This window comes from Dipodomys spectabilis, unplaced genomic scaffold (genome assembly GCF_019054845.1).
Source record: "Dipodomys spectabilis isolate Male_0828 unplaced genomic scaffold, ASM1905484v1 ptg000024l, whole genome shotgun sequence".
NCBI lineage: Eukaryota > Metazoa > Chordata > Mammalia > Rodentia > Heteromyidae > Dipodomys > Dipodomys spectabilis.
In genome coordinates this window covers 32,474,335-32,499,379 of record NW_024870701.1, presented here as the reverse complement: position 1 = coordinate 32,499,379, position 25,045 = coordinate 32,474,335, and the positions used below count along the sequence as shown (strand labels likewise).

The 25,045-nt window shown below is 42.3% G+C and overlaps 1 protein-coding gene across 1 annotated transcript in view; it reads left to right on the top strand.

The window, feature by feature from the left end:
* The window catches only part of Atp8b1 (ATPase phospholipid transporting 8B1), a 105,393-nt gene that overhangs the window by 27,263 nt on the left and 53,085 nt on the right, over nt 1-25,045 (top strand). The window contains exon 2 of the mRNA XM_042675255.1: nt 19,829-20,031. Coding sequence (XP_042531189.1) covers nt 19,851-20,031 — 181 coding nt within the window. The 5' untranslated portion in view covers nt 19,829-19,850. The remainder of the gene's footprint in view (nt 1-19,828; nt 20,032-25,045) is intronic.

Here is a 25,045-nt window from a genome sequence, read left to right as displayed (position 1 = left end):
TCTTTTGGTGAGATTGCTGAATCACAGGATAATACCATGTTTAATTTGGGGGGGAGGGAATTCACATGCTGTTTTCCACAACAGCTGTACCACATTGTATTCCTACCAGTATGTACAAGGGTTCCAGCTTTTCCAGTTTCACCAATACTTCTTTTTCTTTCTTTCTTTCTTTTTCTTTTTTGACAACTGGATGCGTAAAAGAGAAATGTTAACTCAGAGAAAGACAAAGGTCTCAAATCCTTCTTAATTCTCAACAAAAACCTATATACCAAAGGTCTAGTGTATGATAAGTTGCTGTTTTAAAAGAAAGAAAATCAAATAGTATGCCAGTTGTGCTTGATTCTCAAAAAACAGAGTATGTGGGAATTTGAAAAAAAAAATACACATGAAAACTAAGAGATTCCTTAATTGCTTGGTTTGTGCTGAAGATTTAAATAAGAGAAAGAATGGAGAGAATCCATTTAGCTATTAGTTTTAGATTGACTTTTGCATATTGGAAAGATTGAGCAATTTTAAAAAGCCAAGTACCAATACCCTTGTTGTTGGTGTTACAGGGTTTAGAATGCTAGCTGTTGAACCTATGTCCTGGTGACAAAGTAAGGGCAGCTCCTAGCAGTTCTTCTCAGTAGCAAGGGAGTTTTGGAGCAGTGCCAGTCAGAGCAAATGAAATTGAGCAATATTGGCATGAAAAGGGCCGGCCTGGGAGTGGTGGGCTTCCCAGTAGTGGTAGCCATAGATGCTTCTGATTCATCCAGGTGCCTTTGTTTCCTGATTCCTTTTATGATATGATTTGCCAGATATCTGTCAGAAAAAGTTTACCGAGTGGGCTATGAGTGATCTATTTACTCTCTATGGGTGAATATTTACCTTGTTGCAACCATTATACCATAAAGCATCCATCATGTTAGGTTGAATTGTGCCTAGGGGAGGTCCTGGAAAGCTGTAACTATCTTACCTGGATGTTAGTGGTAGTGATATACCAGTCCTGTTGGGTCCTCAAAGGACTTCTATTATGGAGAACAGAGAAGGGAAGGAAGGAGAGCATGATGGGATCTATGGATCTCTTTAGAAAGTATTTTCAGTAAATAGCATATATATATATATATATATCTATATATATAGATATATATATTTCTGTTTATAAACAGATTTCCTGAAAAGTGACATCTAGTTATCTTCAGGAGAAACTAAATGAAAAGAAAGCAAAGCATAGAAGAGCAAGTACCATTTATTTTTGTATTCTAAGAAAAAAACCATCTGTTTATCTTTATATAAGAAACATAGGAAGAATAAAAGGAGAACAATAAAAGTCAATTATGCAATGAGTGAGGGGAGCCAGAAGGACTGTGTGAGGGTCACTAGTCTATGTGTATCTCTTTATATAGTTTTAGCTTTCGGGACTATGTTACTATTTCACATTGAAAAAATTAAGCCAAAGTGGGTGCCGGTGGCTCCTGCCTGTAATCCTAACTACTCAGCAGGCTGAGATCTGAGCATCAGGATTCAAAGCCAGCCTGGGCAGGAAAGTCCATGAGACTCTTATTTCCAATGAACCACTAGAAAACTGGAAGTGGCACTGTGGCTCCAGTGGTAGAGCACTTGCCTTGAGCTGAAGAGCATAGGGACAGCACCCAAGCCCAGAGTTCAAGACCCACAACTGACAAAAAAAAAAAAAAAATTAAGCCAGCACTGGTGGCCCATGTCTCTAATCTAGGTTACTCATGAGGCTGAGATCTGAGGATCACAGTCTGTGAAACTATTATTTCCAGTTAACAATTAATTTCCTATTAACAATTAAGGTATAGCTCAAGTGGTGGAGCACTAGCCTTGAGTGAAAAAGCCAACCAAGAGTCTTGGGCCCTGAGTTCAAAACCCAGTATGCACAAAAATAATGATGGCCATAATCATACTTTAAATCAATGAAGATAGGAAGACGGACCCTAAATGTAAAGGGAATGAATGAGCCAAATTCTATCTCAAATGAATTCCATTATCATCAACAGTGAAGAGAGGGAAGAAGACAGAATACAAGGAATCATGAGAATAGCATTTTAGTTTACATCTTTGGTCTTAGAAAAGTTCAGGTGCCAAGGGATAATTACAAAGAAATCCTAGACTATGTTGTGTGCTGTTATTAGCAAAGCAATTTGGAGACGGTTTTAGCTGTTGTTTTAGCATTGAACAAATGGAGGTTGTTTGGGGGAAGCCATGATTCGTATTGAGTAAGATAGGTAATGGAAAAGCAGGAAGAGAACCTCACCAACTCCCTCCAATGGTTGCCTCAGCCAAGTGTTTCCAGGTTTCCCAACTTAAGAGAATCAGATATATTTTCCCCCTCAAAATCAACAGATATATTAAAATGAGACAAATTAAAATCCTCCAGTGAGCTTCACCAATGGGCAGCTACAGGCAGCATTGTTTCTTTCTGGCCACCGTGTTGGGAGATTGCACAAGGTCTTACTGGTGGAGCTTGGAGTTCGTGTCCGTGCACTTGGGAAGTCTCCGTTGCTGCCCATCCCCGACAGTACCAGGTATTTCTGTTAGAGTTGGGGGTTGGCTATGATTAGAGCAGGAATGCCGTGAGTCTGTAGAGGACGGGAGAGAACGTAGGATTCTCTGTTTTGCAGAATTAGAATATTGGGCACTTCTGCCCACTTTGTAAGCAGATAGTTAAAACCTCACTTTGGGAGCTAGCCTGTGTAAACAGGAAAGACTCAGCAGCTGACCAGGTAGGGAGAGAGGCCAGGGAACCACAGATAATGAAAAAAAAAATCAATTGTTAAACATACAAAAAAATCATGAACTAACTTGATGAAACAGTGGACGTGAAATTACCAAGCCAGAGAACATTTCAGCAAGAATTTTCTTCCATGTTTCTTGGGAAAACAAAACAAAACTAGAAGTTTTCGTCTCAATCTTTTCTTCTCCAGATGTCAATGTGGTTGGTTATATAATGTAGAGAAGCTACTTAAATAGGGTGCTGGCATAAAAAGAGTTTCATAAAGCAGTTCCAATGGAAGTGTCACACGTGAATGTGTAATACGTTCAGCTCTGGGTTCTCCAATTTACGACACATTCGTTGATAAACAACCCGAGCCTATTTTTGCCTGCCCGGTATAGAGTGTCTCTTGTTGGCAGGAGACATACCATATATTGTAGCAGAGGTGTCAGATGGAGAGACACGTTCTCTTTCTGAAAAAACAGAACACTTTCTCTCTGAGGAAAATACAATAAAACTCCACCTGTATTCATTATGCAAAGATTCTGATGGGGAGATGACTTTGTTTGCATTTTATTTTTAGTTGGAGAGTCTGAGCTTTACCACGTGTTTCAGGAGATGAGCAGAAAGTTGTAATAGATACGCCGCAGGTGGCTTTGCCCTGAGCAGCTGCTGGAGTAAAATATTTAATGTCCCTCTTACTACTAGGGTGACATTTTCCTGCGACCTCAGCACGGAGGTTACTAGCTAGGCATTCCCCTTCCTATCAATGATTCAACAAATGAAGGTAAATTTGAGCTTCAGCATGGGCCGTAGTAACATCTTAGCTGTTCTAAAGTGTCACTTTTGGTGATGTGGTTCCGTATTTATTGGGCCTTCCTTTGAATCAAGCCCTAGTCCATGAGCTTTGAGCAGGTTGAGCCATTCGCTCCTTCTGGCAACCACAGAAAAGGGGGTGCGGTGTCACCCACCTTGTAACCCCAGCACCCCGGAGGCAGAGTCAGGATTGTGAGTTCGGGGACAGTGAGGGTTACCTGGCAAGATCCTGCTACACAAACAAATAAACAGCCATAAAAAGCAGGCATTATTATTTTACTCCTTTGTACAGGTGGTAAACTGAGGCATAGCACTGTTACTTAATTTTCCTGTGGAGCTAGAATGGGCCTGGGGGAGGGGGGAACTGTGGCATGGCTTGGTAAAACGATGTTGGTAATTGGATGTCGGTCCCATTTCAGCTTTACGAGGTCCACCAACTCTCTTGGCCTCAGTTTGCTTGTCTTTAAATGGGGTTGGTGGTAATAATTTACTCCCATTTGGGGGAAATTTAAATGTGATAAAGGGTGGGAATAGTATTTGAACTGAAATAAATCTTAAAAACAAGGAATCAGCAGGGAGCTGGTGCCTCATGCCTATAATCCTAGCCTTTCAGGAGGCTGAGATCTGAGGATCATGCTTTGAAGCCAGCCTGGGCAGAAAAGTCCATGAGATCCTATCCCCTATTAACCAACACGAAGGCTAGATGGGAGGTGTGGTTCCAGTGGTAGAATGCTTCCCACAAATGAAAAAGCCAAATGAGAGCATGAAGCCCTGAGTTCAAACCCTGGAACATTCCTCCCCGCCAAAATAGAGCACACAGGACTGCCATTATAAAGGATTACCTTTTTTTGGTAACATTTGCACTATATTAAATGTTTAGTGATGTTTCTGCCGCTTCGTCTTCCTTTCCTCCTCCTCTTCCTCCTTCTCCTTCATGTCCTTATAAATCAATGAAATGGTTTACATAATACCTCAGTCCCCAGATGGGTCTCTGACCTGCACAAAGCCCAGGGTCCCTTTGGAACTTGTATCTCTGTTGAATGCAGGTGTTGTCCATGGTGATCTAGTGTTCACCTGTGGGAAGCTAGTTGTTAAATCGCCTGAAGTGAGGAGGATTTCAAACCTACACAGAACACCAGTGCAGTGACTCCCTCCCCGGCCCCACACCTTCATGACCCAGGCTTAGGTAGTTTCTTTCATCTACTTCCTCCCTCCCCCTAAGCAAACTCAGCCAATGCAGCTTTCTGTTTAATTTGGTTTTGAAATTTTGCTTGTTTCCTTCATGCATACCATGATGCAACTGCGGAAAGTTCCTTGCTAAAGCCCACTGAGGGAAGTTGAAAAATCTGATTTAAGCGGTTACCTTATTAGCTGCGTCTCTTCTGGATGATATGAGATAATTTTTTTGGGGTATTTTTGTTAGGTGGTTTTATTTTAAATTACAATAAGTTAAAGTTAATGTTTAAAAATGAAATCAACGTTTATGATTTGTTTTTTGAGATAGGGTCTTGCTGTGGAGCCCAGGCTGGCCTCAAACTCACCACCCTCCTTCCTCCTCCTCCTACTGCCAGAATCACAGGTGAGGGATACCACACCCCGCTTGTTTTTATTGAGGGTTTGTTTTTCCCTCTGAAACCTAACGTGGAGGCAAGGTGCCATGAGAGAGGGGGAAGAATGCAGGGCTTGAATTCAAATCTTAAAACCTGGTGGTTTAGATTCCCTTGACTCTATGAACTCAGAGCTGGGTTACAACGTCAGACTGTGTTCTGGGTAGTAAAGATACTGAAGAGGAGCGAAAAGTGCCCACATCTCAATAGTATTGTATAGAGTGAGGTTTTTTTTTTAATGGTATGCAAAGACCTTTTACAAACTGAAGTACAATAGAACGGTTACTGTTTATTGTTTGTAGTTGCTGATTCTGTTTTCACTTGAAAACTTTCGTTCCCAAGTATGCTATTTTTGCAATAATTCAGAGTAGACTTTTATAGAGACAACAAGGAGGAGAAAATACTATGCATTTTTATGATGTCTATATGTCTTTTTACACTGGTAATGCAATGTATTATTACCAAATTCCTCACTCACCGGGTATCTGAGACCCAGATACTGTGAGCTCTGCTCAGAGCTTTATATGTGATCAAGATTAAGCTCCTTGGGGATGAGTATAAAAGGCATTTTGACCATCTTTTAAGTAAAGGAATAGAGGCTTAGTAAGGACATTTTTGTCTGAAGTCCTGTAAACAGTTAAATAGTAGAGTTGGGATTTTACCTCATGCATCTGTCTGTCTTCACCATTTCTCAATTTTAACCCACTTGAAAAATAAGAGGGCGTGGTCATCAGGCTTTGGAATTTACTCTCTATAGGAGGCAAAACAACCACCATGTTTGAGGTCAAATAACAACGTCATTTTATGTGGCGCTGAGGATCTAGGAAAGCAATGAAGGTGCCATGGTGTCTTAGTGAAGCACTCTGTGTATGGCCAGAGGGTGGCTGGTCACCTTTTTCTAGAGAGTGAAACTAGAAAATTCCATCATGGAACAGGACAGAAATGAGTGAACAATAGCCTGTAATAACAAGTTGAAAAAGCTCGCTAATGCCCTCAACCTGTGGCAGCCATTTACCAAGAGTGTTGAGTTATAAATATGCTTGATCTAGACAGCTGAATCTAAATTCCTTTTGCACTGATAGCCTTTCTTATTGATTACCTAAATTACTACTTTTCCAGGTGTCCCAAGCATTGGGAACATCTAAATGCTTATGTGATGTATATCAACATGCCCAGAGTGATCTACATAGGCACCATTGCCACGTTGTTTACTGGGTGTGGGATTAGATTTGGTGGAAGGAAGCTGTACATTCACCAGGGATGGAGCTCTAAGATGCTGGAGGAAACGGCAGGCGTGGACTCTGACCATGGGGTGGGGCAACAGCCCAGGTTGAGCATAAGGACGGTTTCACTAGACAAGCCTAGTGGAGGAAATCTTGAAAGTGGCCAAATATCAGCTTTGGCTCTTGAGTGTGGATTGGCTTTTCATTGTTGAATGTGCCAAGAGACCATGTGTCACAACTCTGAAATATTTTCAAACATAACAATATATGAGTTTAGGTCACAATCTATTTGGAGTACTCTGTGTGTGTGTGTGTGTGTGTGTGTGTGTGTGTGTGTGTGTGTGTGTGTGTGTGTGTGTGTGTGTGTGTGTGTGTTTAATTGGACATTAAGAGTCTCAGACTTTTCTGCTTAGCCTGACTTTGAACCTTAACTTTCAGATCTCAGCCTCCCTAGTAGCTAGATTAGAGGTGTGAGCCACGGACATTTGAAGGTTTTTATTTGTTTCTCAAGTTGCATAGTATACAGCCACTTTGGGTTTGTTCCTTGCATGGGTGTACTGGTTTGAAGACTTATTCAACTCATTTGATTATTGTCCATTCTTATACTAATTCCATTTCCTTCCTCTCTTTATAAAAAGCAGCTCTGGGAAATCGAGGGGTTTAGAATGTTGAAATTACAAGTTCAATCCTGGCATTGATTTGGTGGTGGGAAACTGAGGATTTGCTCAGGAAGATAGAGGCTGGGTAGACAGTAGTTGACTTGACTGGAAGGGGAGAGTTCTCTAGACAATTCAGCCAGAGCCCACTTCCTCCCAAGGCCTACAGGGACAATGACAGCCTGTTTCCTACGTACTGGCCTGTGTTTCTGGACAACTCAGAGTTATTTGCCTAACTCAGATTATTTGGGGGGAATTTTTTTAGATTAGTCACATGTTAAATATTACAAGAGTTTGCATAAGCATTAGTAACTGTAAGATAAGTTATAAATCAGATGATAACAATAGGGTTAAAGTGTACTTTTCCTTTGTCATTTGAATCCATTTGCATTCAAGAAAGTAATTTTCATTTGGCAAGGGCTGGGGGTTGAAGTCTGTGAACACAGAAAATAGTATTCACTAGATACTATATGGAAAATGGAACTATACAACTTGTGGGTGGGATGGGAGGGAAAAACTGGGAGAGAGTGAGGGAAGAGGTGACATTGTCCAACAAGAAATGTACTCTTTACCTGACTTATGTAACTCTAACCTCTCCGTAATCACCTCTATAATAACAGTAAAAAAGAAAAAAAATAGAAAATACAGTAAAGAAAATAAGTATTTGGTTGGCTGTTCTATATTTTACTTCACCTCAAGGTTTAAAGAACATATATTCTCTCTGTATTACACATGCCTTTGTCTGGAGGGTGGGGTAGATACAGCTCACTCAAACCCAAGTGTTAGCAACCACATCCAACTGCTCCCTGAAGAGCATACAGAGATCTTAAAGGGAAAGCAAATAGCCACAGAAGAAAGTATCACAATGGAAGAAAGTTCTGGAATGACTCGGCATTTTTCCTATGGCTGTGAGGTGTGGAAGATGGAGTTGAAAACTTATTTCATCAGCACCTTTTCAAAGGCCTCAAATATTTCAAAGCTGTTTCAATAAAGGTTGGATGATTTTAGGGATAAATGTTTTCTTTTAAAATGCAAATCAGAATCCATGTTTGCATAAGGCCTGAATTAGGCTTTCGGGTTTGAGAAGCCTTTGAGCAGACAGCCTGTTCTTATTTTATTAAATACCACTCTTTTCTCCCCTAGGTTATTTACTTCCAATAACTCATATAACCTGCTAAGCTGAAAAAACAAAACAAAACCCCACAAAAACACAAACAAAAACAATAACAAAGCTTTTCCGTTTTCCTTTGGTATACACAGTCATGGGAGGCAAATAAATTTTGAGTTTATAGACACAGAATAGCACATTTGTAGTACTTGAGTGCAACATTGTCTATTTGTAGAAATTTGGAAAATATAAAAGCCTCTCAAAGCTTAAATGTACATGCAGTATGAGCATGTTTACAATGAATGTCTACAACAATATAAATGCATTGCATCTTGGCTCTCAAGGCTGAAAGTCCTGAATCAGTATGTCAGCAGGGCCATACCATTTCTGGAGCTCGTTGGGGTAGTCTGGTTCCAGTCTTTACCTCTCGCCCCCCACCCCCTCCTCCTTCAGCTCTGTCTTTGTGTTTAAATCCCACGCATGGGTGGAGAACCTTTTTTCTGCCAATGGCCATTTGGATATTTATAGCATCATTTGTGGGTCATACAAAATCATCAGTGAGGCTGATGGCCAAGGGCAGCTGACGAGAAACATATGTGTCTGTCTTGTCATGAACAAAATGATTTCAAGGACCTTATTTAGCCCCTAGGTTGGACATTCCCCACCCCTGCCAGTCAGTCATTGTATTGGGTTCCACCGATTACTTCATATGACCTAACTGCCTCCTTTCCTTTCCTTTTTTCCTTCCTTCCTCTTCCTTCTTCCCTTTCTTCCTTCCTTCCTTGTATGTGCGCATGTATGTATGTGTGCACACATGCATACACACATGTGTATACATGTTTGCATATGTGCCCGTATTGGGGCTTGAACTCAGGGTGTAGGCACTGTCCCTTAGCTTTTTGCCTCAAGGCTAGTGCTTTCTCACACTGGAGCCACAGCTCCACTTCTGGCTTTGTTGTGCTTGACATGGAACTGTGATCCTTAAAGCTCAGCCTCTTGAGGATTACAAGTGTGAGCCACTGGTGCCCAGATCACATCCGTATATATCCTCTCTTTCCTTCCTTTCTACAGAGGTAACCCCTTGAGTGGAGAAATGAGAAAGTGTCAGGATTTCTGGGCACTGATTTTAACTCCACTATGGGTTTTAACTATATGTCTTCCCAGCTGTAAACTTGGCTAATTATATTTTCTCCAGCCTACCTCACAGTGATGTTATTAGGTATAATTAAGGCAACAAGTGATTAAGAGCATGAACTTTGGACAAGGAATTTTATTCCAGTTACCACGTATATATCCTTGGGCAAAGAACTTAACCACTCATGATGTCAGTATCCTCATCTGTAAAGGAGAATAATAATTTGACCATGGCCAAATAAAATAAGATAAAACATGTCTAATGCTTACTACAGAGCTCCATTCATAGGAGTTGTACTCAGCCCTCTGAAAGGGCTCACCGCAGAACCATTGGGAGCTACAGAGGCCTTGAATTCCCATTACCAAAAATCCTTCAGTGTGTCAGACACTTAGGTGAAACTAGGTAACACACTCCTGTTAATTGCTCAAAATCTGAAAGCCTCAACAGGCACTTCTTCCAACTCAAATGCCATTATTTCCGCGGGGCATATAGAAAAATATTACCCGTGAGTTTTGCAGTCTGATCTGGTTCAAAACTTGACGCTGTGAATCTTGCTGTCTCCAAAAAGTTTGTAATCGAAACAGGTTTAACGTCAGCAGGGGAGATAGTCATATTAGTCACTGCTGTGGCCCCTTGTCCCTTAGACTTCTGGGATCTGGACCTTGTGAAGGTGTTAACTTTTGGATGGACAGAGAAGTGGGGTTTTGTCGAACTGCTAGAGACATTCTGGGTTCCCTGGGTAGGTCTAAGAAAGGTAGCAGCTCAGTGCCCAGCTCATGTCTGATGTACCAGTCACCCTGAAGTGTGTTTATATTTGTTTTTCAGTTGAATCTGGATCATTAAAGGGGGCCTGGGTGGGATTACTACAGACAGTTACTTTTTCATGTCATTGGCATCTGAGATCAGTGGACAGAGACCAATGGATTTGTAGTGCAGGTCGGCAGCTTCATTGATATAGACTATCAATCAGCAAAGGCTCTGGGAGGAAAAGATGGTATAGGCTTCATGAAATATGATCCTCAGAATTGTACATGAATGCACCAGAAAAGCAAGAAAGGACAACACGCACAATTTGTATCTCTCCTATCCTGTCATGTGTGCCATCCCTGCTCTCTACTCTGAGATCACCTCTGGATGAAGCCAACCATTTTTATGACACTGGCTTTGTTTTAGTTATTTGTAAAGGAATGATACGGAGAAAGCTTAGGCAGGCATCATCCTGATACTCTGCTACAATTTTCTTTTTCTTTTTCTTTTTGGTCCGGTCGTGGGGCCTGAACTCTGGGCCTGGGCGCTGTCCCTCAGCTCTTCAGCTCAAGGCTAGCTCTCTACCACTTGAGCCACAGCGCCACTTCTGGCTTTTTTTTTTTCTTACGTGGTGCTGAGGAATCAAACCCAGGGCCTCATGCATGCAAGGCAAGCGCTCTACCACTGAGCCACCTTCCCAGCCCTACAATTTTCTTTTTCCCATGTTGAATTGCATTATAACAGCTCAAATGGGATTTGAAGACAAATAGACCTGGTCAAAGATACCTAATTTCTCCAAGCTAACAAGACAAGAATAATCCCTTCCTTTTAGATGTGCTGTAAGGATTTCCTGAAATGAGCCTCATGTATAAGCAACTGCCTCCCAGGAGTTGGGAGTGTATAGGCTCAAGGTCAACTAAGCGTTCAAGTTCATTTAGTACATGTCTGGATGAACACATGATGTTTTTCCTTAGCTGCCTGTGCCTTTCTACCTGTATAGATCATTAAATGGCCTTTGGCAGAAATAGAAGGTTCTTCACTCACAGAAGATAAGGACTGAAGAGGAATTATCAACTGCTTATTATTTTGAAAAGCAAAACAAAGAATTAATTAATTCTAATTCTCTCAGTACAAATGCTCTTTTAAAAATGTGGGGGGGGGGGCTGGGAAGGTGGCTCAGTGGTAGAGCGCTTGCCTTGCATGCTTGAGGCCCTGGGTTCGATTCCTCAGCACCACATAAGCAAAAAGAAAAAAGCCGGAAGTGGTGCTGTGGCTCAAGTGGTAGAGCGCTAGCCTTGAGCTGAAGAGCTGAGGGACAGCACCCAGGCCCAGAGTTCAGGCCTCACGACCGGACCCAAAAAAAAATTAAATAAATAAATTGTGTTTATAGCCAGGCATTGGTGTCTCATGCCTGTCATCCTGGCTACTCAGGAGGCTGAGATCTGAGGATCACGGTTCAAAGCCAGCCTGGGCAGGAAAGTCTATGAGACTCTTTTATCTCCAGTAAACCACTCAGAAAACTGGAAGTGCTGCTGTGGCTCAAGTGGTAGAGTGTTCTCCATGAGCTGAAGAACTGAGGGATAACCCCCAGGCCTAGAGTTCAAGCCCCGCAACTGACCCTCTCCCCTACCCCCCCCAAAAAAGTATGTGTGTGTGTGTGTGTGTGTGTGTGTGTGTGTGTGTGTGTGTGTGTGTGTGCATGTGTGTGGTGGTAGTTGTGGTCCTGGGCCTTAAACTCAAACTCAGAGCCTGGACACTGAACCTTATCTGTCCCTGATATGCTTTTACTCAAGTGTAGTGCTCTACTACTTAAGCCACAGCTCTACTTTCATTTTTTGAGTAGTTTATTGGAGATATGAAGCTCAGGGACTTTCCTGCCTGGGCTGGCTTCACACTGTGATTCTCAAATCTCAGCCTCCCAAGTAGCTAAGATTATAGGTGTGAGCCACCAGTGCCTGGCTGCTGTCATGATTTTATTATTTTATTTTATTTTATTTTTTGTCTGTCATGGGGCTTGAACTCTGGGCCTGGGCGCTGTCCCTCAGCTCTTCAGCTCAAGGCAAGTGCTCTACCACTTGAGCTACAGCGCCACTTCCGGTTTTCTGGTGGTTTATTGGAGATAGGAGTCTCATGGTCTTTCCTGCCCGGGCTGGCTTTGAACCACGATCCTCAGATCTCAGCCTCCTGAGTAGCTAGGATTACAGGCGTGAGCCACCAGCGCCCAGCTTGCTGTCATGATTTTAATGGCTATGCTCAAGCCATAAGCATGTGTAAAACTGTTAATCTTTTTTTTCTTTTTCTTTTCTTTTTTTCTGCTGGTACTGGGGCTTGAACTCAGGGCCTTGTGCTCTTTTTTGTTGTTGTTGTTGGTTATGGGGCTTGAACTCTGGGCCTGAGCACTGTCAGCTCTTCAGCTCAAGGCTAGCACTCTACCACTTGAGCTACAGCCACTTCCAATTCTCTGAGTGCTTTATTGAAGATAAGAGTCTCACAGACTTTATTGCCCAGGCTGGCTTTCAACCAGGATCCTCAGATCTCAGCCTCCTGAGTAGCTAGGATTATAGGTGTGAGCCACCAGCAGCCTGGTGCCTTGCAATCTTGATTAGCTTTTTTGCTCAGGGCCTGTACTCTGCTACTTGAGCCACACCTCAGCTTTTGGCTTTTAACTGGTTATTTGAAATGAGTCTCTTGGATTTGTCTGCCTGGACTGGCTTTGAACCAAGATCCTCAGAAATCATCTTCCTGCATAGCAAGGATTATAGGTGTGAGTCACCAACACCCAGCAAGAGTAATCTTTTCTATGTGTGTCTCTTATTCTTATTTATTTACCATATCTGTCTGTGCTACTCATTTATTGAAAGAAGCTGTTCCTATTGGATCTGGACAAAGAATATAAATTCTTTGAAGATGGAAATTTTTAAAGCTGATATTTAGTTCTGGAAATCGGTGCCAATTCTTACATCTTTCTATAGTGTAATCTTTACAGAAATAGCTTGATGACTCTTTCGAGTCAGCTCCATTGCCTTATTTCACCCTAGTGGTTTTGCTTCCCTATTATCTGTCAGTAACAAAGCTTCTTTGATACTTTACATTATTTAAGCATGAGTATAATTTTAAGACCTAGTACAGTGGCAATAGTATTGGAGTAAATATGGAACCATTATACCTAATCAGTAAGGAGGAAGCTTGAATGGAAAAATTACAATGATTTTCTCTTGGTAACATTCATCATTTATTATCAAAGTGGATTATTATTAGTGGATTCTGGCTGAGTCTCCAAAATAAACATTTGGGGAGTTTTGGTATTATTATTTTCTGGGAACCAGTTCTAGTCTTCTCATGTACTTTTTTCCCTTCGTTTTCCAGACAAAGGAATGACAGCCCCACCCTGTCCTGATGTTAAACACATTCTTCTAGCTGCCCTCACCCTAGTTCCACCCTTACAGCCTCTGTCTGGGGCTGGCTTTCTACCCTGAGTGTTATTGCTGGTTGTGGCTATGGGAGGTAAAGAGGAAAGATGGAGCCACAAGGTTTTACAGAAGATAAACTGTGGCCAGGAGCTGCTCTGTAACTTCTGAATGCCCTGCCTGCCCTGCGGCCACCTTCCCACTTACTGCCCTCCCCCAGATGAGCACTGTGCTCACCACATTCTCCTCCCTGGTAGACAAATACCTTCAGTGTTTTCCCCAGTATCTGAAATGAAGGGTGTCAAGAACACGTTGTGTGTGGTGAGGGGAGATTATTCTAGCCGGCCGTCTTCACTCTCTGCTCTTGTACCCATGGGCTAGCACTTAGTCCGTCCATTATCTCTTTCTGCCATCAAGTCTGTATTCTAGCTGTATTCTCATGCTTGGAAATTCCCCTCTCCCTGAGTCTCTCCTTACCTCTGTGGCTCTCATGTCATCCAGCTGGATGTGGTGGTCTGTAATCCTGACATGCGAGGTGGAGGTCAGGAGGATCATGGTTTGAAGCCAGCCCAAGCAAAAAGTTAGCAAAATCTCATTTTAGCCAAGAAGCCAAAGTATACTGGTATGTACCTATAATTCATAAATTACACATAGAGGTACAGATAGGGAGATTATGGTTCAGTACTAGCCCTGGGCAAAATCCCAAGGCCCTATTTGAAAAATAATTTTTTAAAGGCTGGGGATGTGGCTCAAGTAGCAGAGAACCCGATTAGCAAGTACTAAGGTCCTCAGAACTGAAAAACATATTTTTTGAAAAAAAACATCTCGGGAATCGTGACCAATTTATGCAATATACATTTAGAAGCATCTTAGCTTTTATAACTCACTGGTATAGGATAGATCTGCCTTTAGACTGTGAAGTTTGATTTATTTGACTCAAGTTTTCCTTTGCTTAGATTTTTCTTATGGTTGAAGTAGGTGCTGTAGTTTGGAGCTGGATTCTTCTCTATCTATCTCTATTGGGAAGTGGTGGAATCTTTAGGAGATAGAGCCTGATAGAACGAAGTTCGTTCCCACTGCTGGCATGCCCTGAAGTGGATATGGGAACCTGATCTCTTCCTGTCTCTCTTTTACTTCCTGGCCACCATGAGGTAAACATGCTTCCTCTGCCATGTGCTCCCAATCATAATGTATGGTCTTGGATAAACAAGACAACCAACCTTGAAGCCTCCAGACTATGAGCAAAGGAAACCTTTCTTCTTCTGAGGCTGATTATCACAGGTACCTTGTCACAGTAATGGAAAGCTGACTGACATAGTTGGTGTGTAGAATGAAGAAGGCAGTTGATATTTGGAATCAGGGAGTGGGCAGAACTTGAACTGAAGTCTGAATCCACCATGTGTTCACTGAACCACATAGAGTTCAGATATGTGGAGAGAAGACCAGAATCTGACCAGGTGGTCAGGGTTCCTTAGCAAGGAACTCTGGGTAAATCCTGGTTTCAATGGACTCAGTGGTAAAATGACAATGGTAATGCTAAGACACACACTTCAGAGTCCTGTATGAAACTGTGTGATCTTTTGAGAACTTTAGGCGGTTGCACTGTATTACCAGGTTAAGAGCATCAGGTTAAGAGAGATGGGTGACAATGTTGTCAGACACTTTGTACTCATATACTGTTTTGTAGAATGGGAACTTCTTTGTACAACTACTTAAAATAAAAATAAAAATAAAAAATAAATCAAATAAGAAAAAAAAAGAAGCATCATATATTCAGGAGGTCATGAAAGAGTTGGGCCAAGAAATCCTTTAAGCTTCATCCAGGAGATGAACACAACTACTCTTCTCTGAAGGGTTGAAGTGTCAAGGTTTTGGCCACCATCTTTTCACGTAGTACTTATGTGAGCTGAGTGGTATGAAATAGTAATCAGTCTTCCTTGATAATAATTGTTTTGAGGCCAGTTTCTAAGGAGCAGAGGCTGAAGCTGTGACCCAAAGAAGCCTTTTCTATCCTGAGTTACAGGTCCTGCCTGAATTGTCCCTGCAGTGGGACAGTTTTATCTCATATTTGTTGTCCCAGGTTTCTCGGTTTTTTGGCTTGGATTTGGAAAGAAAATTAAAAGTATAATCCCATGTTTCTGGGGAGCTGTGATTATGTTGTTTCTATAACAGTATAAAGTTTAAATTTAATCTTGATCCTATATATATTTTATCCCTATTGCTTCATGAGATTTGTCATCTAATTACAATAGTCATTAGGCTTGGCAAATTTTTCTTTTCAAGAACATTGAACAGATTCCAGAATGTGGCATGTGTCTACACTAACCAGGAGAAAAAGAGAGGAGTTCAGCTGACTTTAAGATGAGGGCTCTTTGGAATAGTTTGGAAATAACAGTGGCCACATTGGATGTGTCTTATTATAGAATTATTACTATGAGGATTGTGTGTGTTAGTTACCTAATGCTATAGAGCACCCAAAGCATAGCAGCTCACACTAGTGCACATCTGCAGTCTCTCAGTTTGTGGAACACATGTCTGAGTCCAGCTGAGCCAGATCCTCTGTTTCAAGATTCCTCAAAAGGCTTCAATGAAGGCAGGGGCTCTGGCAGGGGCTATCCCCCATGGGGCCATCTCCTTATTCTGGATTGCAATATAGGAATAGCAGCAGGAGCCTGAAATTATATCTTAAATCAGAAGCCAGAAAGAAGCTAGGAGTAGGAGGCCCAGATTCAGGTTTTTCTAACAATCCTCTCAAGATAATTAACCTCAGTCCCATGAGAAGTACCTCAGTATCTTCCATGTACAACCCCCTCCACCCCCACTGACCTAAGCCTCACCTCCTAATGGTCCCATTCTCCAACTCAAGGACTCTTGAGGGGACAAACCACCTCCAAACCAGTGGCTGGCTGCTAGTAAGCTGGCAGGTATGACCACTACCTCTGTGAAGGCACTTTTCTGGGGGAGGGGCAAGTAAAGGCCAGAGGAGAAGACCCGGAGTCCCCTTTCTCCTGATGGGTTTTATCTGTGAATCTTCATCTTGTAAGTCTTTATTCTTCAAGAACAAACAGAAACAGGGAATGGAATTTAAGATGGACTATCTAGACATCCTAGACATATCTAGGAATTTTTTTTATAACCATTAGTTATCTAAATTAACCCTTGTGATATGGGAAATCTATTTGTTTTTCTCACATTTTTCACCTCCTGATGGAAAATGTAAACTTTCAAATGTTCAATGATTTGCTGAAGTTATAAGCTAGAGAATAGTAGAGCCAACTCTGATTCTGGTCTCATATTCTTTCTCCTAAGTCCTGCCCAAAGAACTGTCCCCATTCTCAGTGTGTGGGTGGCTCTAACAAGAGCCAGGACAGCAGCAGTACTTGAAGCAGGACCATTGTGCCAGGAGTGTGGCCAGAAAGTTTGTCATCTCCTAAACCCAGCTCTGTTTCCTCATGGCCTATTATATATCTGGTCATCATCTTGACTCATCTTGATCTGTGTGTGTGTGTCTGAATGTGTGCACATATACGTGCTGGTCCTGGGGCTTGAATTCAGGGGTTAGGCGCTGTCCCTGAGTTTCTTTTGCTTGAAGCTAGCACTCTACCACTTAAGCCACAACTCCACTTCTGGCTTTTTTTTTTTTTTGAGTAGTTTACTGGAGATAAGAATCTTGTGGACTTTCCTATTCTGTGATCCTAGAGTACCTAAGATTACAGGTGTGAGCCAATGATGCCCAGCCAGTCTACACTTTTACTTTCTATGTATACTTTTAAACGTATGAACTAGTAATACCATAGTATATTGAACTGGACATGAGGAGTTACTGGTGTACTGACAGCAGCCTTCCACAAATAAGCCTGCTGGCATTTGAAGTTATGTGTTTTCTTTGTGATGCAGCTTTGAAACAATTAAAGGGGTAATATTCCCAAATCAGAACAGTCTATTATTTAGAAACTTCTCCTCCCCTCCACCCCTAGTTCATTTTACATTTCCAAGGCATATAGGCTTTACCCAGTTGGTTGCAGACTTTAACTGACTGTGAACATGTTAGTGATCACTTTGTTTGCTTTTTCTATCTTCCTATCTTTCATTTTAGTCCCGGAATCAACAGACTTTTTCTATAGAGACAGTATAGATAGTAAGTACTTCAGGCTTTGAGGCCTATGAGCTTATAGTGAATATCATATTCTGATCTGCCATGAGTGCAAAAGTAGCTTCAGACAATGTGTAAATGAATGAATAAGGTTTCATTCCAATAAAACTTTAGTAAAAAGACAATGGACCAAACTTAGCCCAGGGTTGTAATTTACCAACTTGTGTCTAGATGATTAGTTTCTTAAGGACAAGGACAAAATGGACACCTCTGTGACCCACCATGGAGCTGGTGCTGGGTTATTAGGATAAACAAGGAAGATAGGTCTTCACCTTTGATACCTTTCCAGAAGCCTAACCTAGTTATGTAAACAGGGTAAAACCTTGAGCAGTATGTTTTTGGTGACCTGAATGAGTTAGACTTAAAAAAAAAAAAGAAGTTACATCTTATAGGAGCTGTGAACTTGACTGTTCCTCTTTTCCCTCCTTACTGCCCTCAAGCTTTTATCCTTCATCTGGAATTACTGGCATCTGCTGTTGTGTAGTAGGGATGAGCAGTAGGAACATGGCAAAGAATTTGGTAGTAAACATCTTCTGATGACCTCCAAGACAGTATTGAAGGCTGACTGGTTCTGTGTTCAGGTCTCTGGGTGCCAACTGTGAGGTGTTGAGTCTTCTTAGGATGGGCTGTTCTCCTAGAGCTTGTGGTCTAGAGGGACAGGCAAGTGACAGGCAATAAATCAAGTGTATATTTTTATAAGTTGTGGTAAGTGCCAGGAAGGAAACCGAAATGTCAGTGGTCAGTAGGCCACTCATACAGATGACCATTCAATGCTACTAGTGGAAGGAGACTTTAATGTTGAAAAGAGAGAGAGACAGACAGATGGACAGACTGACAGACCAACTGACCTACCAACTGACAGTTCTTCACAGTAATGGAAGAAAGCTTCAAAGGGCCAATATCTACAAAGCCTTTAGTGCAGGACCTGGTGTACAGTTAGCACTAAATAATGTGAGCCATTATCAGTTATCATACTGAGTACATGGCTGGGTGATGGTTGTGTAAATAGAGTAATAAGGCTGTCCTCAGGCAACCTGAGGTATTTGTGCAAACATTTTCCCAATACAAATATGTCAGGTGTCCTTGTGTAGAACCACTTTATCCAGTAGTAGACACACAAACCAACTCTACATAGGAAAGAGTAGGTACCGATAGGAAGATAGGAAGGTGAGGGAGTGTGCCCTGAAAGTCATTAGTAATTCTTGACCATCTAGGGGTGTCTTTAAATTGTGTTACAGAATAAGCTTTCAGCCTATTGTCATTAGCAGGAACCAGATCTCTCTCTCTCTCTCTCTCTCTCTCTCTCTCTCTCTGCATGTATGTGTACGTGTGTGTGTACATGTATGTATGTATGTGTGTGTGTGTGTTGGTACTGAGGCTTGAACTCAGGGTCTTATGCTATCACTTGGCATTTTTGCTCAAAGCTGTCATTCTACTACTTGAGCTACACCTCCATTTCCAACTTCTTTCTGGCTCATTGGAGATGAGTCTCATGGGTTTCTCTGCCCATGCTGGCTTTAACTCAAAATCCTCAGATTTCAGCCTTCTAGGTAGCAAGGGTTATAGGTATGAGCCATTAGTGCCAGGCCTAAGAACCATATCTCTTAATGCAGAAGTTTTCCAACTCTGCCAGTAATCCACAGTAGAAATTGAAGTCCATGAACCCATAATGCAAATAAATATGTGACCACACCAGACCATAAAGTCCTTTTACCAAACAGTACTTTCTCTATATGAGCCATTCTTCAATATTTTTAGTCTATTTCTATTTTTTGTTGGTGAGCTTTTTTGCTAGGCAAGTGCTGGTGGCTCACACCTGTAATCCTAGCTTTTCAGGAGGCTGAGAGCTGACGATCACAAATCTAAAATACATCTCCAATTAACTAGAAAAAAGCTAGAAGTTGAAGTGTAGCTCAAGTGATAGAATACCAGAACACCAGCCTTGAATGAAAAAGCCAAGTGACAGTGTGAGGTCCTGAATTCAAGCTCCAGTACACCCCCCAACACACAGAGTTAAAAAGGGTTGCAAGTGTACATTTTGAGGGTTGTTTTTGTAATTCTTACCTAAGCATCTAACCAGTTACAAATGCTTTAAATGTTTTTGCTTACATGTTGAGCTTTGGGGTTCTTCAGAAATATTTACATGTATATAAAATGATATTCTGAAAAGAGGTGTTGTAACAGAATGCAGACAAGCTATAGCCTCCAACTGGACAAGAATCATAATTCACTAAGATCTCTCTTCATTTACAACTAGGTAGTTGCCAGTTGCCAGCAGAATGAGCACAGAGAGAGACTCGGAAACAACATTCGATGAGGATTCTCAGCCAAATGATGAAGTGGTTCCTTATAGTGATGATGAAACCGAAGATGAACTTGAGGACCAGGGGCCTGCCATTGAACCAGAGCAGAATCGAGTCAACAGAGAAGCAGAGGAAAACAGGGAGACGTTCAGAAAAGGTAACCGTGAGGAGGGCTGGAGATCACGTACCACATTTACAGATGCTCACACTGTGGTGATATAAACTAGTGCCATGGATAACTGGTCCATGTTGCATGGTCCGCAAGTACCCTTCCTTCTCTCATGTCCTTCTCAGATAGGCTTGGACAAGAACCCAGCATCCTCAGTTTGGCAGGGCTAGTGGATGGTATCTGACAAGTTGTATGAAGAAATAAAAGATCTTGGTGTATGTGCATGTATGTGTATATTGTGAGTGGGGGTGAGGGGACTTGAACTCAGGGACTTGAGCTCTTGCTTAGGTTTTTTGCTCAAGGATGGCTCTCTACCTCTTGAGCCACACTTTCACTTCCAGCTTTTTACTGGTTAATTGAAGGCAAGAGTCTCATAGACTTTCCTGGCCAGGCTGGCTTCAAATTGTGATCCTCAGATCTCGGCCTCCTAAGAGGCTAGGCTTGTAGGCATGAGCCACCAGTGCTGGGATATTTGTATATATATTTTTTAAAACCGTTGCATATGAAAAAATTTGCTCGTTAGTGCACCCAGGAATTGAAAGAGCATACACATTAATCAGAATTTGGGTGCAAATTATTGTTAAATTATTGGTATGATATATAAATAACCACCTGTGTGCGCACACACACACGTTTATAACTAATGTGGACTCATCATGAAGACATTATCGTGTATGTTAGATTTCAATGTGTATGCCCAAATGCCCACAATCTCCACCTTAGCCTCAAATAAATGTGCAGATCAACTGGTCAGTGCCAGGTTTCAAAATTTATCTCATTTCTTTGCCTCCTGGAGCCAGGGTACCACTTAGTAAGAGCTTCTCAAAGACCTCTCAAAAGCATTGGACTGTACCTTTTCTTTTTTCTTTTTTTTTATGCTGGGGCTTGAACTCGGGGCCTGGGCACTGTCCCTTAGCTTTTTCCCAAGGCTAGTACCCTAGCACTTGACTTATGCCTTAATGTCTGGCTTTATGGTAGTCAATTTTAATAAGAGGCTCACAGCCTTTCCTGCTGGGGCTGGTTTTGAACCTAGATGCTCAGGTCTCAGCCTCTTGAGTAGCTAGGATTACAGGCGTGAGCCACCCAGCTTAACGTATTTTTTTTCAAAATGCGATGTGGCTTTTTAGAGGCCCTTGTGGTCCCCATACCTTTTGTTTAGTCATTTGTGAAGAGAAATGGCTCTGGTTCTCTAGCAGGAATTTTTTTTTTTTTAATGGATCTCTGTTTGCCTTCTGCCCAAATCCATCCAGGATCAAGGCGAGGGGACTTTCATGTGAAGGGACATTTTAGGCTCTATGGGCCTTGCCATCCTTAGTGCAACTGCTCAACTCTGAAGTGGTGTGGAAGTGGCCTTGGAGAATAGGTCACTTAGGACAGCAGAGCATGGCTTAATTCCACCATAGCGTCTTTTCTGTTCCTTTGCTTCCCCCATCCTGGCAGGCAAATGTGGCCTTCTCTTGTGGCTCTTCTGACGAAGCTGAGTGCTTCTGCTTGGACCCCAGATTTGTTCCAGATTGCAGGTTAAATTCTTTATCCCATGACGGCTCAGATTCCAGCTCTATCTGGAAATCTGCCCTTTTCCATTGACTGCCACCAGCTCAGTAGCCTGTGCTGGGTCAGAATAACCTCTGGTTTCTCCTGAATCTCTCCTCTGCCATGTTACCCCAATGGCTCTTTGTTTTCCCTCCCCCTTCTTCTCATTCTCCTCCCCCTCCTCCTCCTATCCCCCCTCCTCCCCCTCTTCTGCTGCTTCTTCTTTTTTGATTGTGCTGTAGTTGAGGACTCAGAGCCTTAGACTTCGCTAGGCAGGCTCTCTACCACGTGAGCCACATCTCAGTTATTTTTCAGGTAAGGTCTGTTTTTGCCAGGGACTAGCCTCACATTGCAGTCCTCCTATCTAAGTCTCCAGTGTAACGGGGATGGTAGGTGCATGCCACCATAGCTGGCTTATTTGTTGATAAGATAGAGTCTTTTTAGCTTTCTGTACAGGATAGCCTTGAACCACAGTCCTCCCAATATCTGCCTCCCAAGTAGCTTGTATTTTAGGCATGTGTACTCTTGGAAATTTTCTATAATCCTTCTTTTCTTCTTGACATTCTCTGCCTCTCATGTTGCTACTTCTCATTAAGCCATTTTTTATTAGATCTGTAGGAAAACTAGGAAGCCGTAGCATAGTCTCTGAGGAGACCACCACTTATGCTGATTGTCCTCCCTTTCTGAGTCAAACATTCAGGCATATTAGCCATAAGTGTGACTTCTGGGTATTACCTTATAATATTGCGACTCAGCCACACGAGCTTTGTGTCCCAACACAGAGCACACCGGAGTCATGATCACTGAGTGAAATTAGGAAGGTATCACCGACCAATCAAAGAAGGTGGCCTCTGTCCCAACACATCCAGATTGGATGTCCATGGAACAGGGACCGACCTAAAGTAGCTCAACAAATTAGCAAGAGAGTTCTGGTTGATTGCCCAGAGTGAATAAAACATGCTTCTTCCTCATTCCCTCCTGAGTGTCACTTCTGTCACAGCCTCAGAATCTTTACAATCTGAGATAGCTGGTGAGTTGGCAGGAAAACTGGCTCTGTGGGGTGAAGGGTGAGCTTTGCCAAGAGTGCCTCATGCCAGGCAATCAGATGAATGGCTGAGGACGGTGAAGGGCCTGGGGTTGGGCACCTGCAGAAACCACAGAGGAGCACGTACTGAGTGGACATAGTTGCCTCTGGTTGTTGTTTTTGTTTGTTGTTTTCCAAGTCTGCCTTTCTCCATCCATTTGCCAATCATCTGCTTTGTCGATTTTTTTTTTACCCCAGTCATTTGGGCATTGAGAGAGCTTGGTCTTGATCATAGCTCTCCCCACTCCCCCCAAGCCTAGTGTCTTTGCCTGACTTGATATGGTTATTCGGACCCTCTTGTCTGCACAAAGGACCTTTAGTAATTGCTAGACCTCTTTTCTCCCATTTCTCTTCTATCCTACATTTCCACAGCCAGCTAGCGCCCCTTACTCCTCACCTTCTTCTCCCCTCCTCTCTGTCCTCCTCTCCTTATCTTATACTGTCCTCTTAGTATTTTTCAAGTTAGTGTCACTCTGACCTTTCCTTTTAAAAATCATGTCTCTTCCTTCCTTCCTTCCTTCCTTCCTTCCTTCCTTCCTTCCTTCCTTCCTTCCTTCCTTCCTTCCTTTGTTTCCTTCTTTCCTTCTTTCCTTCTTTTTTTGGTTTAGCAATACTTGGGTTTGAAATCAGGCTAGATAAACAAGTATTCTATCTCTTGAGCCGTACCCCCAGCCTTTTATGTTTTAGTTAGTTTTTGAATAGGTTCTTACTTTTGTGTCCTGGACTATGATCCACCTATTTGTTCTTTATCATAGCTGGGAGTGCAGATGTATACCACCATGCCCAGTTTATCAGTTGCCATGTGTTCCTGCTTGCTAACTTTTTACCCAGGTTGGCCTTGAACCTCCGATCTTCCAAATCACCTCAGGAGTATCTGGGATTGCAGGTGTGAGCCACTGCATCCATCTTTCTTGTCATTGTGCCGCATACATAATTTCCTTCAAACAATTCACTCCTTCAGGACACCAAGGCATTAGTCAACCTTCAAGGTACCATCAGTGTGAACAATTCCAGAGCCCAGCCCTAATACAGCAGAGGAGCACCTAAACGTGCATGAACCAGTCATTTCTTTCAGGACATCATTGTCACACAGAAAGTTGCCTTTCTTGTTTTAAAGAAAGAAACTACCCCAGACAACTGAGCTTGTGTGTTAAACTTGTGTTAAGCAAGTTTTTTGAGAGACTCATTGAACCTGCTTTTCCTTTGAAGGACCTTTATTGTATGCTCTGAGAATCAAGAACAAGTACAAACATGCTGTTAGAATGTGCTGTGGAGGAAGAGATAAGGCCCCTATTTCAGTGAAGTAACTTTACCTTTGTTTTATCTTGAGCCAAGGTTGAAAGAAACTGTTGGAGCTGGGTGCCAGTGGCTCACCCCTGTAATCCCAGTTACTCAGGAGGCTGAGATCTGAGGATTGCGGTTCAAAGCCAGCCTGTACAGGAAATTCCATGAAACTCCTATTTCCAATAAACTACTCAGAAAAAGCCAATTGTGGTGCTGTGAATCAAGTAATACAAAGAGGCTTGGGGAGTTCAAGCCCTAAGACCGGGGGTGTGGGGGGGAGCCCAAAAATGTTGGGAATGTCTCCTTGCTACTGGACAAACTTGCTGGTGTCCTGATGAATACATGAGAACATGAATTCTGCCAGAAGATTCGGTAGCCCCCGAGAATAGACACCTGGAGGTCTTAGTCCCTTCTGGAGTTTAAGGTTGCCATTAGCATGCAAAGAAAGTATCTGGCTTTTGTGCTTAAAATTCATCAGCTGTAGGATTACCATCCCACAATCCTAGTGTCTCCACACCCACTCTTCAGGTAATTCTACACCAATCAGGAACTGACTCAGAGATCAAATCCCCCAGAAGTTTCTAGAGAGATGTTCGGGGATCATGCAAATTGGTTCTTCCTCTTTCTCCTCTTCTTCCTCTTTTTTCTCCTTATAATTTTTGTGTCCATTCTAAGGTTTGAACCCAAGGCTTGAGTGCTGTCCCTTATCTTTTTTGATCAAGGCTAGTGTTCTACTATTTGAACCACAGCTCCACTTCCAGCTATTTGGTGGTTAGTTGGAGATGAATTTCACATACTTTCCTGCCCAGACTGGCTTCCAGCTGAGTTATTCAGATCTCAGCTTCCTGTGTAGCTAGGACTACAGCCATGAGACATAAATGACCAACTTCAGGCAGCTTCTTGATGACTATGTGGAGATGGAAACTTTTGGACTTTTCTGCCTAGGTTGGCTTTAAATCACAATCCTCCGGAACCCAGTCTGCTGACTAGGTAGGATTACGGGTGGGAGCCACTGGTACCCAGCCTTGGCTCACTCTTCTAAGCCTAGGAACAGAATGAGTATGGTGTTTCCTATCTTGCAAAGTTGCTTTGTCTGTGAAT